Source organism: Ambystoma mexicanum, chromosome 10 (genome assembly GCF_040938575.1).
Source record: "Ambystoma mexicanum isolate Mex_15411 chromosome 10, UKY_AmexF1_1, whole genome shotgun sequence".
Lineage (NCBI taxonomy): Eukaryota > Metazoa > Chordata > Amphibia > Caudata > Ambystomatidae > Ambystoma > Ambystoma mexicanum.
The window spans coordinates 334,422,395-334,435,633 of record NC_090932.1 but is presented as its reverse complement, the minus strand read 5'-3'; the positions used below and the strand labels follow the sequence as shown (position 1 = coordinate 334,435,633).

The following is a 13,239-nucleotide window of genomic DNA, read 5'->3' as shown; positions in this document are numbered from 1 at the left end:
GTGGGGAAAGACACAGGGAATGCAGGACATTAATGGAATAACATGAAGATGGACAAGGCATGGCCCAAAACAGCTTATCATCCATAAAGTGTTATGTTGCAAATACACACCATTGCAGCTTCCACACTATTTGTTCTGGAACACAGCGGCACCTGCATCTCTTTGTCAGCTGTTCTTTACCCAGCACCCTTTCCTTTTCAAACCTGTTGGATCTTTCATGCCCGGCAATGAGCAGGAGGATGGGAGCAAAGGAACATTGTATAGACAAGTTGAATCAACATGTCTTAATGCTTAATGGCTGCCGACACCTGACGGCTGCTTCCCCCCTGCATGCACAGCCGTTGAACAGAGCAAACCTAATACATTTCAGTTTTCTGCTCATGAAACAAAAGCCTCTTGATCCATTCCTAAGAAACCCTTGAACACAAAGAAGGGGTTGCAAACACCGGGCTGGTGGGATGGGAGACACCACAGAGGAGTGTGTCTAAACAACCTGAAACCCCAAAACGATTAGCAATATTCGTTTAAGTGCCCCTAAATAGTATCAATCTTTAGATCACCACCCATGTGAGGAGTATTCTTTTATGGGATTTAGGCCCCTCAATATGGCAGCATTTGAGATATGACAGCCTTAAAACAGTGGCATCATGGCTTAGGGCCTAATTACACAAGGAGGGATTTCTGCATTGTTTGGAAGGAGCAAGGTAGGTGAGCATACCAGCTGAGCTAGAAAGGGAGGTGGGCCTCAGTCGAGTAGTAGGGCATAGGCCGGAGGTGGTGGTAGCTTTTGAATGTTTTGAGTTTCTCAAAATACATGTTCATATCCTACTAATGCCTTCTAAAAGCTTTGAGGGAGGTTTGGGGGACAGACCGGGAAGTAAAAACGCATGCCAAAAAGCACTGGACAAATCACCAACTCAAAAGATAACTAAGAGTTACTTTTATTTCAGACAATTGCACATATTTTTACACAAGGACACAGCCTTACAAGTTGTATAAAAACAAATGATTCTTATTTTGTAAAATGCCCAAACAGAGCAGTGCCAATTTTGTCACCGAGCTCAGACAGCCTGTGAAGGAAGAGCACCAGGCCAATGGTCTATGCTAAATTACTCAGCATCTTTGGACCAGTTATAGTTTGACATTTATAATAAATGCAAAAGTACAATAATTAAATATATTCCATGGCTTCTTTTTCTTTCAGAAGAAACGATGTACTAACAACACACTGGACATAATATACTTTAACTGCATGTGCCCTGTATCGTGTGGATAGGCAGAGAACTGAATACAATAAAATATATGGATCACATCTATACTATTACTAAATTGTCACAGACTCCCTCACCATCCACAAAACATTGAATTAACACCAACAAAAATTAACACAAAACATATGCACAACCCCAGGCCTGTCTCATACAGCCAATCTAATAGTTACATCTGCGCTGCCCCTACGAAACCACCCATAATTCCAAACTTTTATTTGCAATACCCAAAGCAAAAAGAAGCCATGCCAATGGCAAATGTTCTGCTATATCAATACCCATTTACATAAAATAACTGAAAACAATAAAGAATTTTGTAGATTAGAATGCTCACGATATACTCGGTTACGATTCCCTACCAAACACTCAGATCGACATGAATTGGCGGAACGGAAATAAAATCACAGTCTTGTCATGTGGGGAGATGCGGTCCCTCCAAGCAGCACCCAATGTGCATGTGGTCACATCATTGCACAATGATCCATTGCTGACATCTTGGCTATTGTGCCCTAGTCTGAAGCACTGCTGTTAAATATATGCTATGTATACAATAATGCTGTCCTACTAGGTAGAGAAAGTTTACTGGCTACTCACAAGACATGGCTCAGAGACTCTGATCTGGAGATGGCTAGTGGGTGGCACTGTAGCATGTGTTGCTTGTTATCAGAAATCACCTATTCAAACTAGTACATATAAGGCAAGCATCCACTGGCAGTAAAGCAACCAGCCCAACACGAAATGGGTAGGACGGAGAGCAGTTGTCTGTGGAAGAGTGGGATGTTATAAAATAAAGACTAGACATAACATCCGTTGGCAAATGTTTACATCCTTGCAGAGGACCTGTACAATGTTGGTGCTCCAAGCAGAGGCTACTGATATATGCTCATAAAGTGACATCAAAGACCTTTATATCCCTAAATGCACCAATTTCATTTAGTTCACAGTTCTGAAATAATGCGAGACATAAATAGAAACGGTGCCAGGTGATTAACATGCAACTGACTTGAAGCTAGAATTGAAATAACTTCTTTCCTATTTCAAAAGCCTTCATTTCTTCATTGTGTAGGAGCGATCCAGCCATCGGATGAGGCAAATGACAGCCAGAGCGACAACCTCAGTTTAAATCAAACATGTGACGATATTAGAGAGTAAATGAACATGATCCTAGGATGCCTAGTAGGTGGGAACGGCGGTCCCTAGTTTGGAAACTGCAATCCAGTGTCTGCGATTTATCAGGCGAGCCTGACTGCCTTGGAGGTTGGGCATTTCCTGCTAGAAGTGGGTAACATTATTTGAATGTGGACACTTGTTTTTCTTACCATTCAGTGCAAAATTGCACGGTATTAGCACTAGGGCAACCTTTTCCCGATTTCTAAACACAATGGACATATTATAAAACAACTGCACCATGACAAGTGCAGTTTGGCATGTTATAAGCACCAGGACAACAATTGTCCAAGTGAAGAAAATATACATTTTTACTGCATTTTGGCACTAGGGCAACATTTCCCATGTGGGAAAATGCATAAAAATTGTATCTGTGTTGCAATAGTGTAATTCCTGCCCTTGTGCTTGTGCCATGCCAAACTGCACTTGTCATGGTGGAATGCTTTTCTAATATGCTACTATGAATAGTTCCTCTGCCGAAAAGAGAACTTCTTCTACAAGGCTAGTTATTCAAAATATGTTTATCAACCTCGAATCACAACAATGGAAACTGTAACGATATTTCACCGTCTCTAAACAGATCCCCTTGAGGCTCTCAAAGTATTTCCAAATCCCCTTTACTTTTATGATGGCACCATCTAGCAGTGAATGGAAATCATCCTGGGCCGAAGCATACAATTCTTTGGTTGGACCAAATGCTCCTAGGCGATAAGATCATTCCTTCAGTTAAAACAATCTTAAACAATAGCCTCTCTTGTCAATTGTCACATCACTTTAGGGATGAAGGCCCAAAATGGAATTGGAGATGCAGGGCTTCCATCAGCTAAATGAGTTAGAGAGACCATTTTGTAACACAATTCTAGTTACCCTTTGACAGAAAAAGGACTACACCATGAACAGTTCTGATAAGGGTCACCTTAGCACATGTTAGTTCTCCGGCTCCCCTCGCTCTGGCCTGATGCCCTGGTCCTACTCCCAATTGTACTACCTTGCTCACTCCAGTCAGCCTTTTTTATGTTATTCCCACAATCTCTCATGACATTCTCTTGTGCCCGCCCACCCACTGCCCAGTGTGGCCAGGGGGAACTGTGTCTCATGTTTCCTCTTGCTCTTTCTTGCGCCTTACATGGGGGACACCCCTGTAAGTCCATAATTTCTGTTTTGTCCCCAAAAAGATAATAGTACCATTACCACAAATAAGTGTGAAATTTGCCCTTGCAGAAGTAGGTAGATGAGGGATAAATCATGCTCTGCATAGTAAAAGACAAAAACAAAACTCAAGATATATAAAACAGTCTATCACAAATCTAGGAATGGATGAGGTAAAACAGCACCTGCTTCAATGGTTCTAACCGGAAGTGCTACTACTTGGCAAAATTAACCCAAGCCAACTACATTTCCAATGGTCAACCTCATTGAGCGATTCCCCCAAATCAGTCAGTTTTGCCAGAAACCTTGGAATCCTTGTCATTCCCTCAGTGTCATTTCTAGCACAAGTGAATGGAGTGACAGAGCACACACCTTAAACTGCAAAGGCTTTCCGCAGAGAGGGTGGTGTCTAAACAAACATTTGTAACATTATGTGTACACATCTTACTCAGAAACACCTTAACCATCTGCCATAAGTCCAAATCATACACCCAGACTTCTCCTTGTTTTGAAGAAGCCCGACCACATTAGACCTTCTCTGCCATTTCTGCACTGGCTCCTGATACAGCCAAGGATATCTTTAAAAGTTTGGAATTGACTCACAGGGCTTGCTGTGATCTGCGCCCAAAATGGCTAGGCAACCTAGTTCTCTGCTCCAAGCTGGTTTGAAACAGAGATACTCCACGGAGCAGAGGAAAACTTCAGAAGTAAACACAACTCCATCATTCAAACCTAGATGTTTGGGAGGTAAAGCACTGGGGTAGAAGTTGGTCCAGGAGTGTGTAATAAACGTTCTCCATAAATGACATCGCCACATGACCCCACGAGATTCTGGAATGATCTAAACACTCTTCTTTTTCACCGAGCATCCATGCTATGAGTTACGGAACCCGGCATGCAACATTTTGTCTAGCTGCAAATGTTCTCCTGTTCTCTTTTTCTACCTGTTCTAGCATGCCGTTTGCATTCTGAATTTGATCCAGCCCTTTCCCCATCCACCTGGAACTACAAAGCAATGTAGTGTTGCAAGGAATTTATCAAAATACAATAAGTAAAAAAGGTCAAATAAACGAACACTTGAGTGAGAACTGGACACCATTAGTATCTGCCGTATTGCACAAAGGAAAATAGGCTGGGGAAACTGTATCTGCGTTGAGCTACAAGGTAGTTCGATGCATCTGGTACATATTTACTATTTTGCAAAGCCACTTTGGTCGCTACAGTATTCGAAAGTCAATTTTCATAAGGTAACTCGTCTTTGGTCTACATCATTAAAAATAGATTCAAAATTCCTCCTGTTGTTAAATGACCTGTTCGTACCATGCAATGGAAACCCAAAGATTCTTACTAATGAAAGTCCTCTTTAGGCGATGCCCTGCAATACTAACTTGGGCATTTGCTTCCTAGCATGGAATTCACCCCAATGTATGAGATGCACTAACGTGTAAGATGTGCCCTTAGCAATGACGGAGCAGCTGAACGGTAGCAGGTGCTCATTCCCTAGGAAATCACTCATTATAATGCAACCTACAATGCACTGTATCAGACATTCATTCCTAGAAAAGCCTGGACCCGTTTTTTTTTCAAACCTGACAACTGGGACCCCCCAGAGGATTTGGTAGTAAGCCGCGATGGCTTCGCCTGGTGGGGCCAGATGAGATCATTAGAATCCCTACAGTTGACAATAGAGGTAGAAAGGCTAGTGACACTGAGCTTGTCACAAAAGAACGAAATACAATCCATGGGAATGTTTTGAGAAAACTTAGCCTAGCAATTTCTTGCTGTTACTGTTCATATTAACATTTGGTGCTATTCTGCCTTCTGAAAAATATTCCTTAGTCCACACCAGCTACTGATGCCCTATGTGCAAATCTCACACTTTCTGCTTTTAACTAACAGTAGAAAATAATCAAACGTAATTGCATTAATGTCCATTTGATGATTGCTGGTTTGCAGCAAAGGCTAGTGATAGATGTACTGGCATGATTGTTACAGTGCATGCTATGGCGGGGGGGGGGGGGACCATGTCTGGGTGAAGAGGCAAGAAGAGCAAACTCTTCACAGATAGAATAAATAATTATGACACACACTTACCAGACCACAAAGCTACTTACCCCGTGCTAACGGGTGCATTTTGATGGGGATATACCTGGGCCCACAGTTTTTCCAAACGTATTACCTCGCTTCTCCACAAAAGGGGTTTCAAATTATGTTCGACCCCAAAGATACAGGCATCTTTTCACATTAAAAAAGTTTGCAACAGCTTCACCCCAGATGTACAAAAAAGCTTCCATTCATCATGTTGCAGGTTCTGCTTCTTTCACCCCATTAATATTGGCAGCAACTATTTCTTAACACTGAAGGTAAGACGTGTGTATGCCACATGAAGGGAGAGCATCATCTTTCTATTAATAAAACATTTTTAAAAAACAGCATCTTGGGCTTCAATCAAGAACTGCTGAACAGAAGCAAAACGCCTTCATTGTCACTAATTCAGAGTTTGACACTGCACCAACACACCTGTTTCCGTCGTGTGTGAGGTTAACATTACATGGTCCTCCTGGGAGGAGCCTAGTGATTTTACAGCGGACGGAGGAAGCAGGCAAAGAGCTCAATGTGAGCCCCCCGCAACACTTCACACGTTCACAGTGCTCTACATGTAGAGGGCTCGCCCACGTCATACTTCTAAGCTGTAGCCCGAGCTGGGGAGGCTTCTTTGTTTTTCGGTGGTTTTGGACTTGCAGTGAAAAGGCTTATGGCACTCGGGGTCACTCAGCGCAGGGTAGTACTGCCTGTAGCACAGGAAGGCGAAGGACAGGCCAATCAGAGATCCAACCAACACATCTGTAAAAGAAAACTCAGAATTATCTTCAGTCGGGACCCCCATTCTACAAGTGGATTGATCATTTATGAACTGGCACCCCCTTTCCCTCCAGCACACAAGATGACTCTTTCTTCCATAATTGCTTGGGAAACCGTGCACAATGTTAAGGGACTAGATGATTACAGCTCAATCCTGCTCAGCTACACCCAAATACCGTGTGCCCTGGAGAGCTTTTAAATCCTGCAATGTATCCACCGTAGCCTGAACAAGTTCTTGACCACATACAGCGTCATCAATCACCTTCACTCCTAGGACCATTTTATCGAACATTTGTACCAGTGCTAAAAATGTTGTGAATGCACTAAGCATCAATTTTGCTGCTTGCCTAATATTTTTATTTTTTATTTTTTAAATGTATAAAATGCGCAAACAGCCCAGAGGCATTGAGGCGCTGTTATAGGTAATTTACTTAGTTACATGCAGCATGCAGCAGACATAGTAAAAACATTGTATACATATATAGTCCAGGATTAGGCGTATAATAGTGTCTTGATGGCTTTGCGGAAGGCTACGTGGGAGGCTTCTGCTCTTAGGAGCGGTGGAAGGGCATTTGATTGCAGGGCTGCTATGAATGGGAAGCTAGCGTCGCCTGCTCTGGTTCGTTTGATTTTGGGAACTGTAAGCATGTTGGCATAGGGTGTTCTGGTTGGTCTGGAGGATGCAGATCTGTGTATTCTTTGGGTAAGATATAGAGGGGCTGTGTGATTGACGCATTTGTGGGTTGGAGCTAGGGTTTGAAAGAGGACGCACTCTTTGATGGGTATCCAGTTGGCCTATTTCCTGGCAGATATATGGTCCCTTCTTGGGATGCCAATGGCTGTGCGGAGCGCACTGTTTTGGATCGTTTGACGCGTCTCCATGTTTTTATAGTGACGTGACTGCAAAGAGGGCATTGCAGTAGTCGAGTCTGGACCCGGTTATAGCTCTGGCAATGGTGAGGCAGTTATCCTTAGACAGGAATGGTCTGGCTGCATTAAGCAACTTGCCGTGGTATACTGCGGCAGACACAATGGCGTTGTCTTGCCTGGACATTGAAAGGTTTGAGTCTAGGTAGACTCTGAGGGTTTTTACTGTTTCGTAGACTGTGATTTGGGTGTTGTCGATCGTGAATTGGTTGTCTAGTTCCGTCTTATCACTGTTGAGGCACAGCCTGTTCACAGTCATCCATGCTTTGATGGTTGTGTAGGCGGCGTTGAGGGCCTAGGTGTCGGACTCATAGTCTCCAATTAGTGAGAGGACGACGTGTGGATCGTCTGCGTAGTTGGTATAAGTGATACGTAGTGAATCCAGGATGTGGAAGAGTGGTCTGGTGAAGATATTGTATAGTGTGGGGGAAATGCAGAAGCCTTGCGGGACTTCGCATTGGATGATCACGAGGGTGGCAGGGGCTTGGTCAGACAAGACTCGCATGGTCCTGCCTTGCAAGAATGAGGTGATCCCGGAGGTCGTGTTGGGTGAGAAGTGGGCTGTAGATGTGAAGTGGTGGCAGAGGACGTTTTGTGATCCACAAGGTCAAACGCTGCGGATAGGTCCAGGAGTAGAAGTAAGACAGGTGTACCAGAGTCCCAAATGTCGTCCATTTGTTTTTTTAATCAAGTAGGGCTGTTTCAGTTCTATGCCCAGGGCGGAACCCAGACTGACGGAGACCAAGGAGGCTGCTGGCCTTGATGAACTGTTGCACTTGTATGTAAGCTGCTTTGTCAAGTATTTTCAGCAGGAATGGGACGGTAGTTATAGGCCTTTAGTTGCTTGGGGAGTTAGGGTCCAGTGCAGGTTTCTTGAGGAGGGTGTGAACTCATGCTTCTTTAAGGCACGCCCCTGCCAGTCTGGTCATGAAAGAAGCATTAATGAATGCCGTAAGGGAGTGAGAGTGCTGGTACATTCTTTGATGATGGACGCCGGGCAGATGTCCCCTTTACAGTTTGAGGGTTTGATGGAGTTCATGATGGTAATAATATCATGCTCATGGACTTTTTTAAAGGAGAACAGGTTGGTTGGTCTGCTGGTTTTGTGGAGCGGTTCAGGAGGTGTGGAGTGAGTCAGAGATTGTTGGGTGGTTTTCATTTTGGTGTGCAGGCTGTCTAATTTGTTGAGCATTGCTGTTTGAATCCCATCGCACCAAGCCTCATCTTTGGTGATAGATTGAGGGGGATGGTAGGTGTCTCTAATTCCCTGAAGATAGAGAAGATCTCTTTGGTATCTAATTTGGCATTGGCAATCCTGGTATTGAATGAAGTTTCTTTGGCTCGGATATCTTTCTTGTAATCTTTAGAAAGCTTTTGGAATTCTAGTTTGGCTGAGTCCAAATGGTTAGATTGCCAGAGGGATAGTGCAGTGCGTATTTTGGAACAGAGTTCTAGTAGGTCAGAGGAGAACCAGGCGTTGGAGTGTCAGGTGGGTTTAGCTTTACGTGATTTGAGAGGTGCAATAGCATCCACAGCTAATTTAATAGCAGTGTTGTATGAGTGGGCGAGTAACTCGAACTCTTTGGAGAAAGGGGGCCTGAAGGCTGGTCCTAGGAGGAGAGGTCGGAGCCTGTCGGATCTGAGCTGACGCAAGCTCCTGGCGAGGGCAGGCGGCAGGGGTAACGCCGGCTGGTGCACTTTCTTGGGGGTAGTGATGTCAAAAAGGAGGACGTGGTGGTCAGTCCATGGGGTGACTGAGTTGGCTTTAATAGAGAGTGGGCAATTGTGATGGGCTAGCCAGTCTAGGGTGCGCGCTTGAGTTTGGGTCGGGGCAGTGATGGTGTTTTTAAACCCTAGCATCTCCAGCGTGTTTGTCCAGAGAGTTGGCAGATGAGTTTTTGGGATCATTGAGGCCAAGGTTGCGGTCACCTACGAGGATGTCCTTTTTCGATTTATTTAGGTTGTCTGACAGGAGGCGTGTCAGGGCTGCTTGGAAGTCAACCAAGGCGACTGGGGGTTGGTAGACAAGGTGAAGGGAGATGGTGCAATTAGGGCAGAGGTTGAGTTTAAGGAGAAGGTAGTCACTGTTCTCAATAGTCCTATCAATCTTCCTGATGGGTAGGGTATCTTTTGCTATGAGGGCCACACCACCTCCCTTCGAGTAGGGATGGTACTGTCTTAATATGGTGTACCCTAGGGGAAGTGCCAGGGAGAGGGCTGGGCCAGAAGCTTCATGAAGACAAGTTTCAGTGATCATGAGAAGGTCCAGGTTGTGCGTAGTGATAAGGTCATATATGTCTAGGGCATGAGCATGGAGGGAGCGGGCTTTGGTGAGGGCGCAGCTGAGAGGGGGGTTCTGTGCTAGGCTAGTGTGGACCGTACTGGCAGCTATGGGCAAACGCATATCGTTGGGCACAACATTAGGCATGTCTACAGCTTTGGGTAAAACAGCCGTGCTGGCAGGTCTAAGCGGATGCATTTCATTGGGGACAACATTAGGCAAATCCACAGCTTTGGGTAAAACAGCCGTGCTGGCAGGTCTAAGCGGATGCATTTCATTGGGAACAATATTAGGCATATCAGCAACTGAACTATAAGGTTTGGGCACATGCACATACTTTGGCATTACAATAGGTACAACCACAGCTTTGGGGAAGACAGCTGTGTTGGCATAAGCGGGCAGAGGTATAACATTGTGCACAGCTTTAGGCAGTGAGATAGTGTTAGGCAAGATAATCATGCTGGCAACTGAAGGAGAGTGCACGTTATTAGAAGCAGTATGGAATGCTGCAGACAGGTTTGGCCTCAATCAGTGCTATTTAAAAGTGTTTGCACTAGGCCATAAATGAAATACACTTGTTCATACTATAGTTGCTACCCAACATAAAAAGAAACTTATTTACTACATTCATTTTTTTTATCTTAAATAGCAAACAAAAAAAAGCTGCTACATTTTTGTCCCATTAGCATTTTCTTTTAGATAATACGATATGGATTGAGGCAAAACAAGGTTGCTCCATTCCCTGTTAGAGCAGAATAACATTTGTGGGGGTTCTGCTGTCCCATTTTGCTTTTTCCTGCAGGTTTTTCTGGATCACTGACCTTATGTTCTATGGTCAGAGGGAATTCAACTGAAGTCCCCTGCCACTACAACTTTTTTTTTTAATCTATGCTATCCCCTATGACAGCCCACCTGGCTCCTGGAACAGGCAGGCTTTTTATGCACTACTCTTTCACCCTAGGATGATTATATCTGTTATTGTAGGTTTCATCGAATACCATTCAACCAAATTTATTTCACCGAAAATGGTAGGTGAAATGGTATATATGTAATGCATAATAGGTGGGGTGTGGGGTAAAGGTATACGTTAGGGTAGGGAGGGGTAAGAGGGGGGTCTCCCCCCGCATTATTTTAAAAAAGTAGAAAAAGTAAAAAGTTCATTTAGTTTTTTGGTGAAATGGATTCGGTGAAATCTCCATTATGTGAAATATTTTCAAAGAAATCACATACATCCGATTAGATCACCCTACAACTGTGCTTTACAGTAAGATTGCGGACAGCAATATTTTAGCTTTGTATATCTTCGTAGCCCAACAGTCAGGGTGGCTCTGAACTTGAAAGCTCTGATTTTCCAGACTAACCTATATAGTAGAGAACATTTGGAAAGTGTATGCAGGATGATTCGTCCTAACCCATTTATCAATAAAAGTTTGGGATATTGGCCCTTTACTCTATGCAACAGACCCATCTTTGTTCAACCACTAGTCTTGTGTAACCTCTATAATTATTTCAAGTAAGTTATCTGGACTGTCCTTTCTCTTGCAGGCACAGACCTACAAATCACTTAACTGTTCTCAGGCAGGCATCAAAAGAAGAATGGGGAATAACAGCTTTAAAAGTGGCCTTAGCAAAAAATGAAATACATTAAAATTTGCCAACTTTCTAAAGTCAGTGAATAAATTATATTCCACCGTGGGGAAAGTCCTGGTCAATGGCATTCAATCAGAGGAGATAACCCTTCGGAGATGGAAGAGTCACGGATGTCCGCTTTCTCCACTACTATACACTTTAGCAATGGAAACACTGGCTATTAGACGAGACTCAATACAGACATAAAAGGATTATTAGTACAAGACAGGGAGTATAAAATGGCCATCTTCGCGCAGGATATATTGGTGCATGTCAAAGATCTGATCAAGACATTAACCCACATCCTAGCAGAGTTTAAGCTATATGAAGAGAACTAGTGTTTTAAGATAAACTATATGAAATCTGTTGTCCAAGCGGGAAGATCTCGACCCAGACAAGTGACTATTCTTGGGAGAGAAATATTTTAGAATGACTGATCACAATATTAGTTATCTAGGAGTTATCCTGCCCAAAAATTTGAAAAATAGTTTTCAGAAAAAAAAGTCTTATGGACAAAGGTGAAGAGGGACCTGGAGAAATGTGCAGGACGTACTTTCTCCTGGATGGCTGGCTTAAATACAATACAAATTAATTACCTCCAAAGGTTTTGTATCTTTTCCAAATGTTACCCACATCAGCCCTCAAAAGCTTCCTCGCTAATGTGAAAAGGGAATTACTCTGATTCCTGTGGGGAAAATCTAGACCCAGAATAGGATATTAAACTTTTTTCCCCAGAGAACAAGGCAGGGTACGATTCCCCAACCTGAAAAATTAGAGCAACACAACTGATGGTCATGGTATAACATCTGGATCCCTGTGAGGGGTCAGAAATGCGAGGCAGACAAGTAGATAGAGTATTCTCACAAGCAGCCATCTTTGTTTAAATAAGGGTGAGAAAATGCATCATTTTCCCTAACCTAATGAGGATATCCCTACCTATTAAACTAAGGATAAAGGAAAAACACTCTAAAAAGTTTTGTGTCCCTCACACTTATACACATAACAAAATATACAGGTATTAGATGGCAATTCAAACTCAAGAATATAATAATTATTTGCAAACACAACTTTATAACAAACGTTCCTTGTAACCTCGGTCAGTTCCCCCTTCCGCAGGATTAAAGCAGGATTCTTAGATCAAAGTTCCAGTCAAGGGACTCCATGATGGCCGCTGATGAGTGAGGACGTGTGGTCCTGCGCTCTGTCCCGGGCCGAGAAGAAGCGGGCCGTGCCCGAAAGCGGACATTGATCCTGAAGAGAGTGGTTCCTAGTGATTGCATCGACAGTCAAAGCATCCACACCAAAGCATCTAAAAAAAAAAATATCAAATGCACTTTTCTTTTTTTATGGGGAGGTATCCTCCCAACCCCCCATTTTAATGGTTTAAAACACATTTTTACTAAACTAAACCCTTTACCATTGAACAAAATGCATTTGATGCTTTTTTTTTCGATGCTTTTTTTTCAATGGAATTGTTTGTCGATGCTTTGTTTTAGATGCAATGGCCGGATACCGAAGAGAGCAGCAGGGCTACTATCCACTGAGGTAGTGCCAGCAGTGGACAGAGGCCTTAGCCTGCAACAGCCAGAAGGAGGGCGAACGTAAAGGTGCAAGGTGTGAAACTGAACCGGAACGAAAGATAAAGGCACACTGGCCCTACAAAAGACCCCCACCCCACGGCCCTAGAGGGGCAGCTGGAGCGTTGTTGGAGGCAACGGGGAGAAGAAGCGCCACCCGCTAAAGGAGGGTAAAGTGATTTGAGTCGCGAAAAGGACCAGGAGAAAGACGACATGGCCCTTAGCAAAGACGACCTGAAGGAATGCCTCAGAGACTTAGAGGGGAGAATGACGGCCACCGTTCAGGACCAATTTGCATCAATGAGGGAAGAACTGAGAAACTTCCTGAAGGAGGTGAAAGGTGAATTAAAGGCCCTGGGAGACAGAGTGAATGTCACAG

General features: G+C 43.7%; 1 protein-coding gene across 1 annotated transcript in view; it reads right to left on the bottom strand.

Annotated features, from left to right (window-relative positions):
• Nucleotides 1-925: 925 nt before the first annotated feature.
• PLPP5 (phospholipid phosphatase 5) overlaps nt 926-13,239 on the bottom strand; it is a 266,283-nt gene continuing 253,969 nt past the window's right edge. The window contains exon 8 of the mRNA XM_069617937.1: nt 926-6,428. Coding sequence (XP_069474038.1) covers nt 6,262-6,428 — 167 coding nt within the window. The 3' untranslated portion in view covers nt 926-6,261. The remainder of the gene's footprint in view (nt 6,429-13,239) is intronic.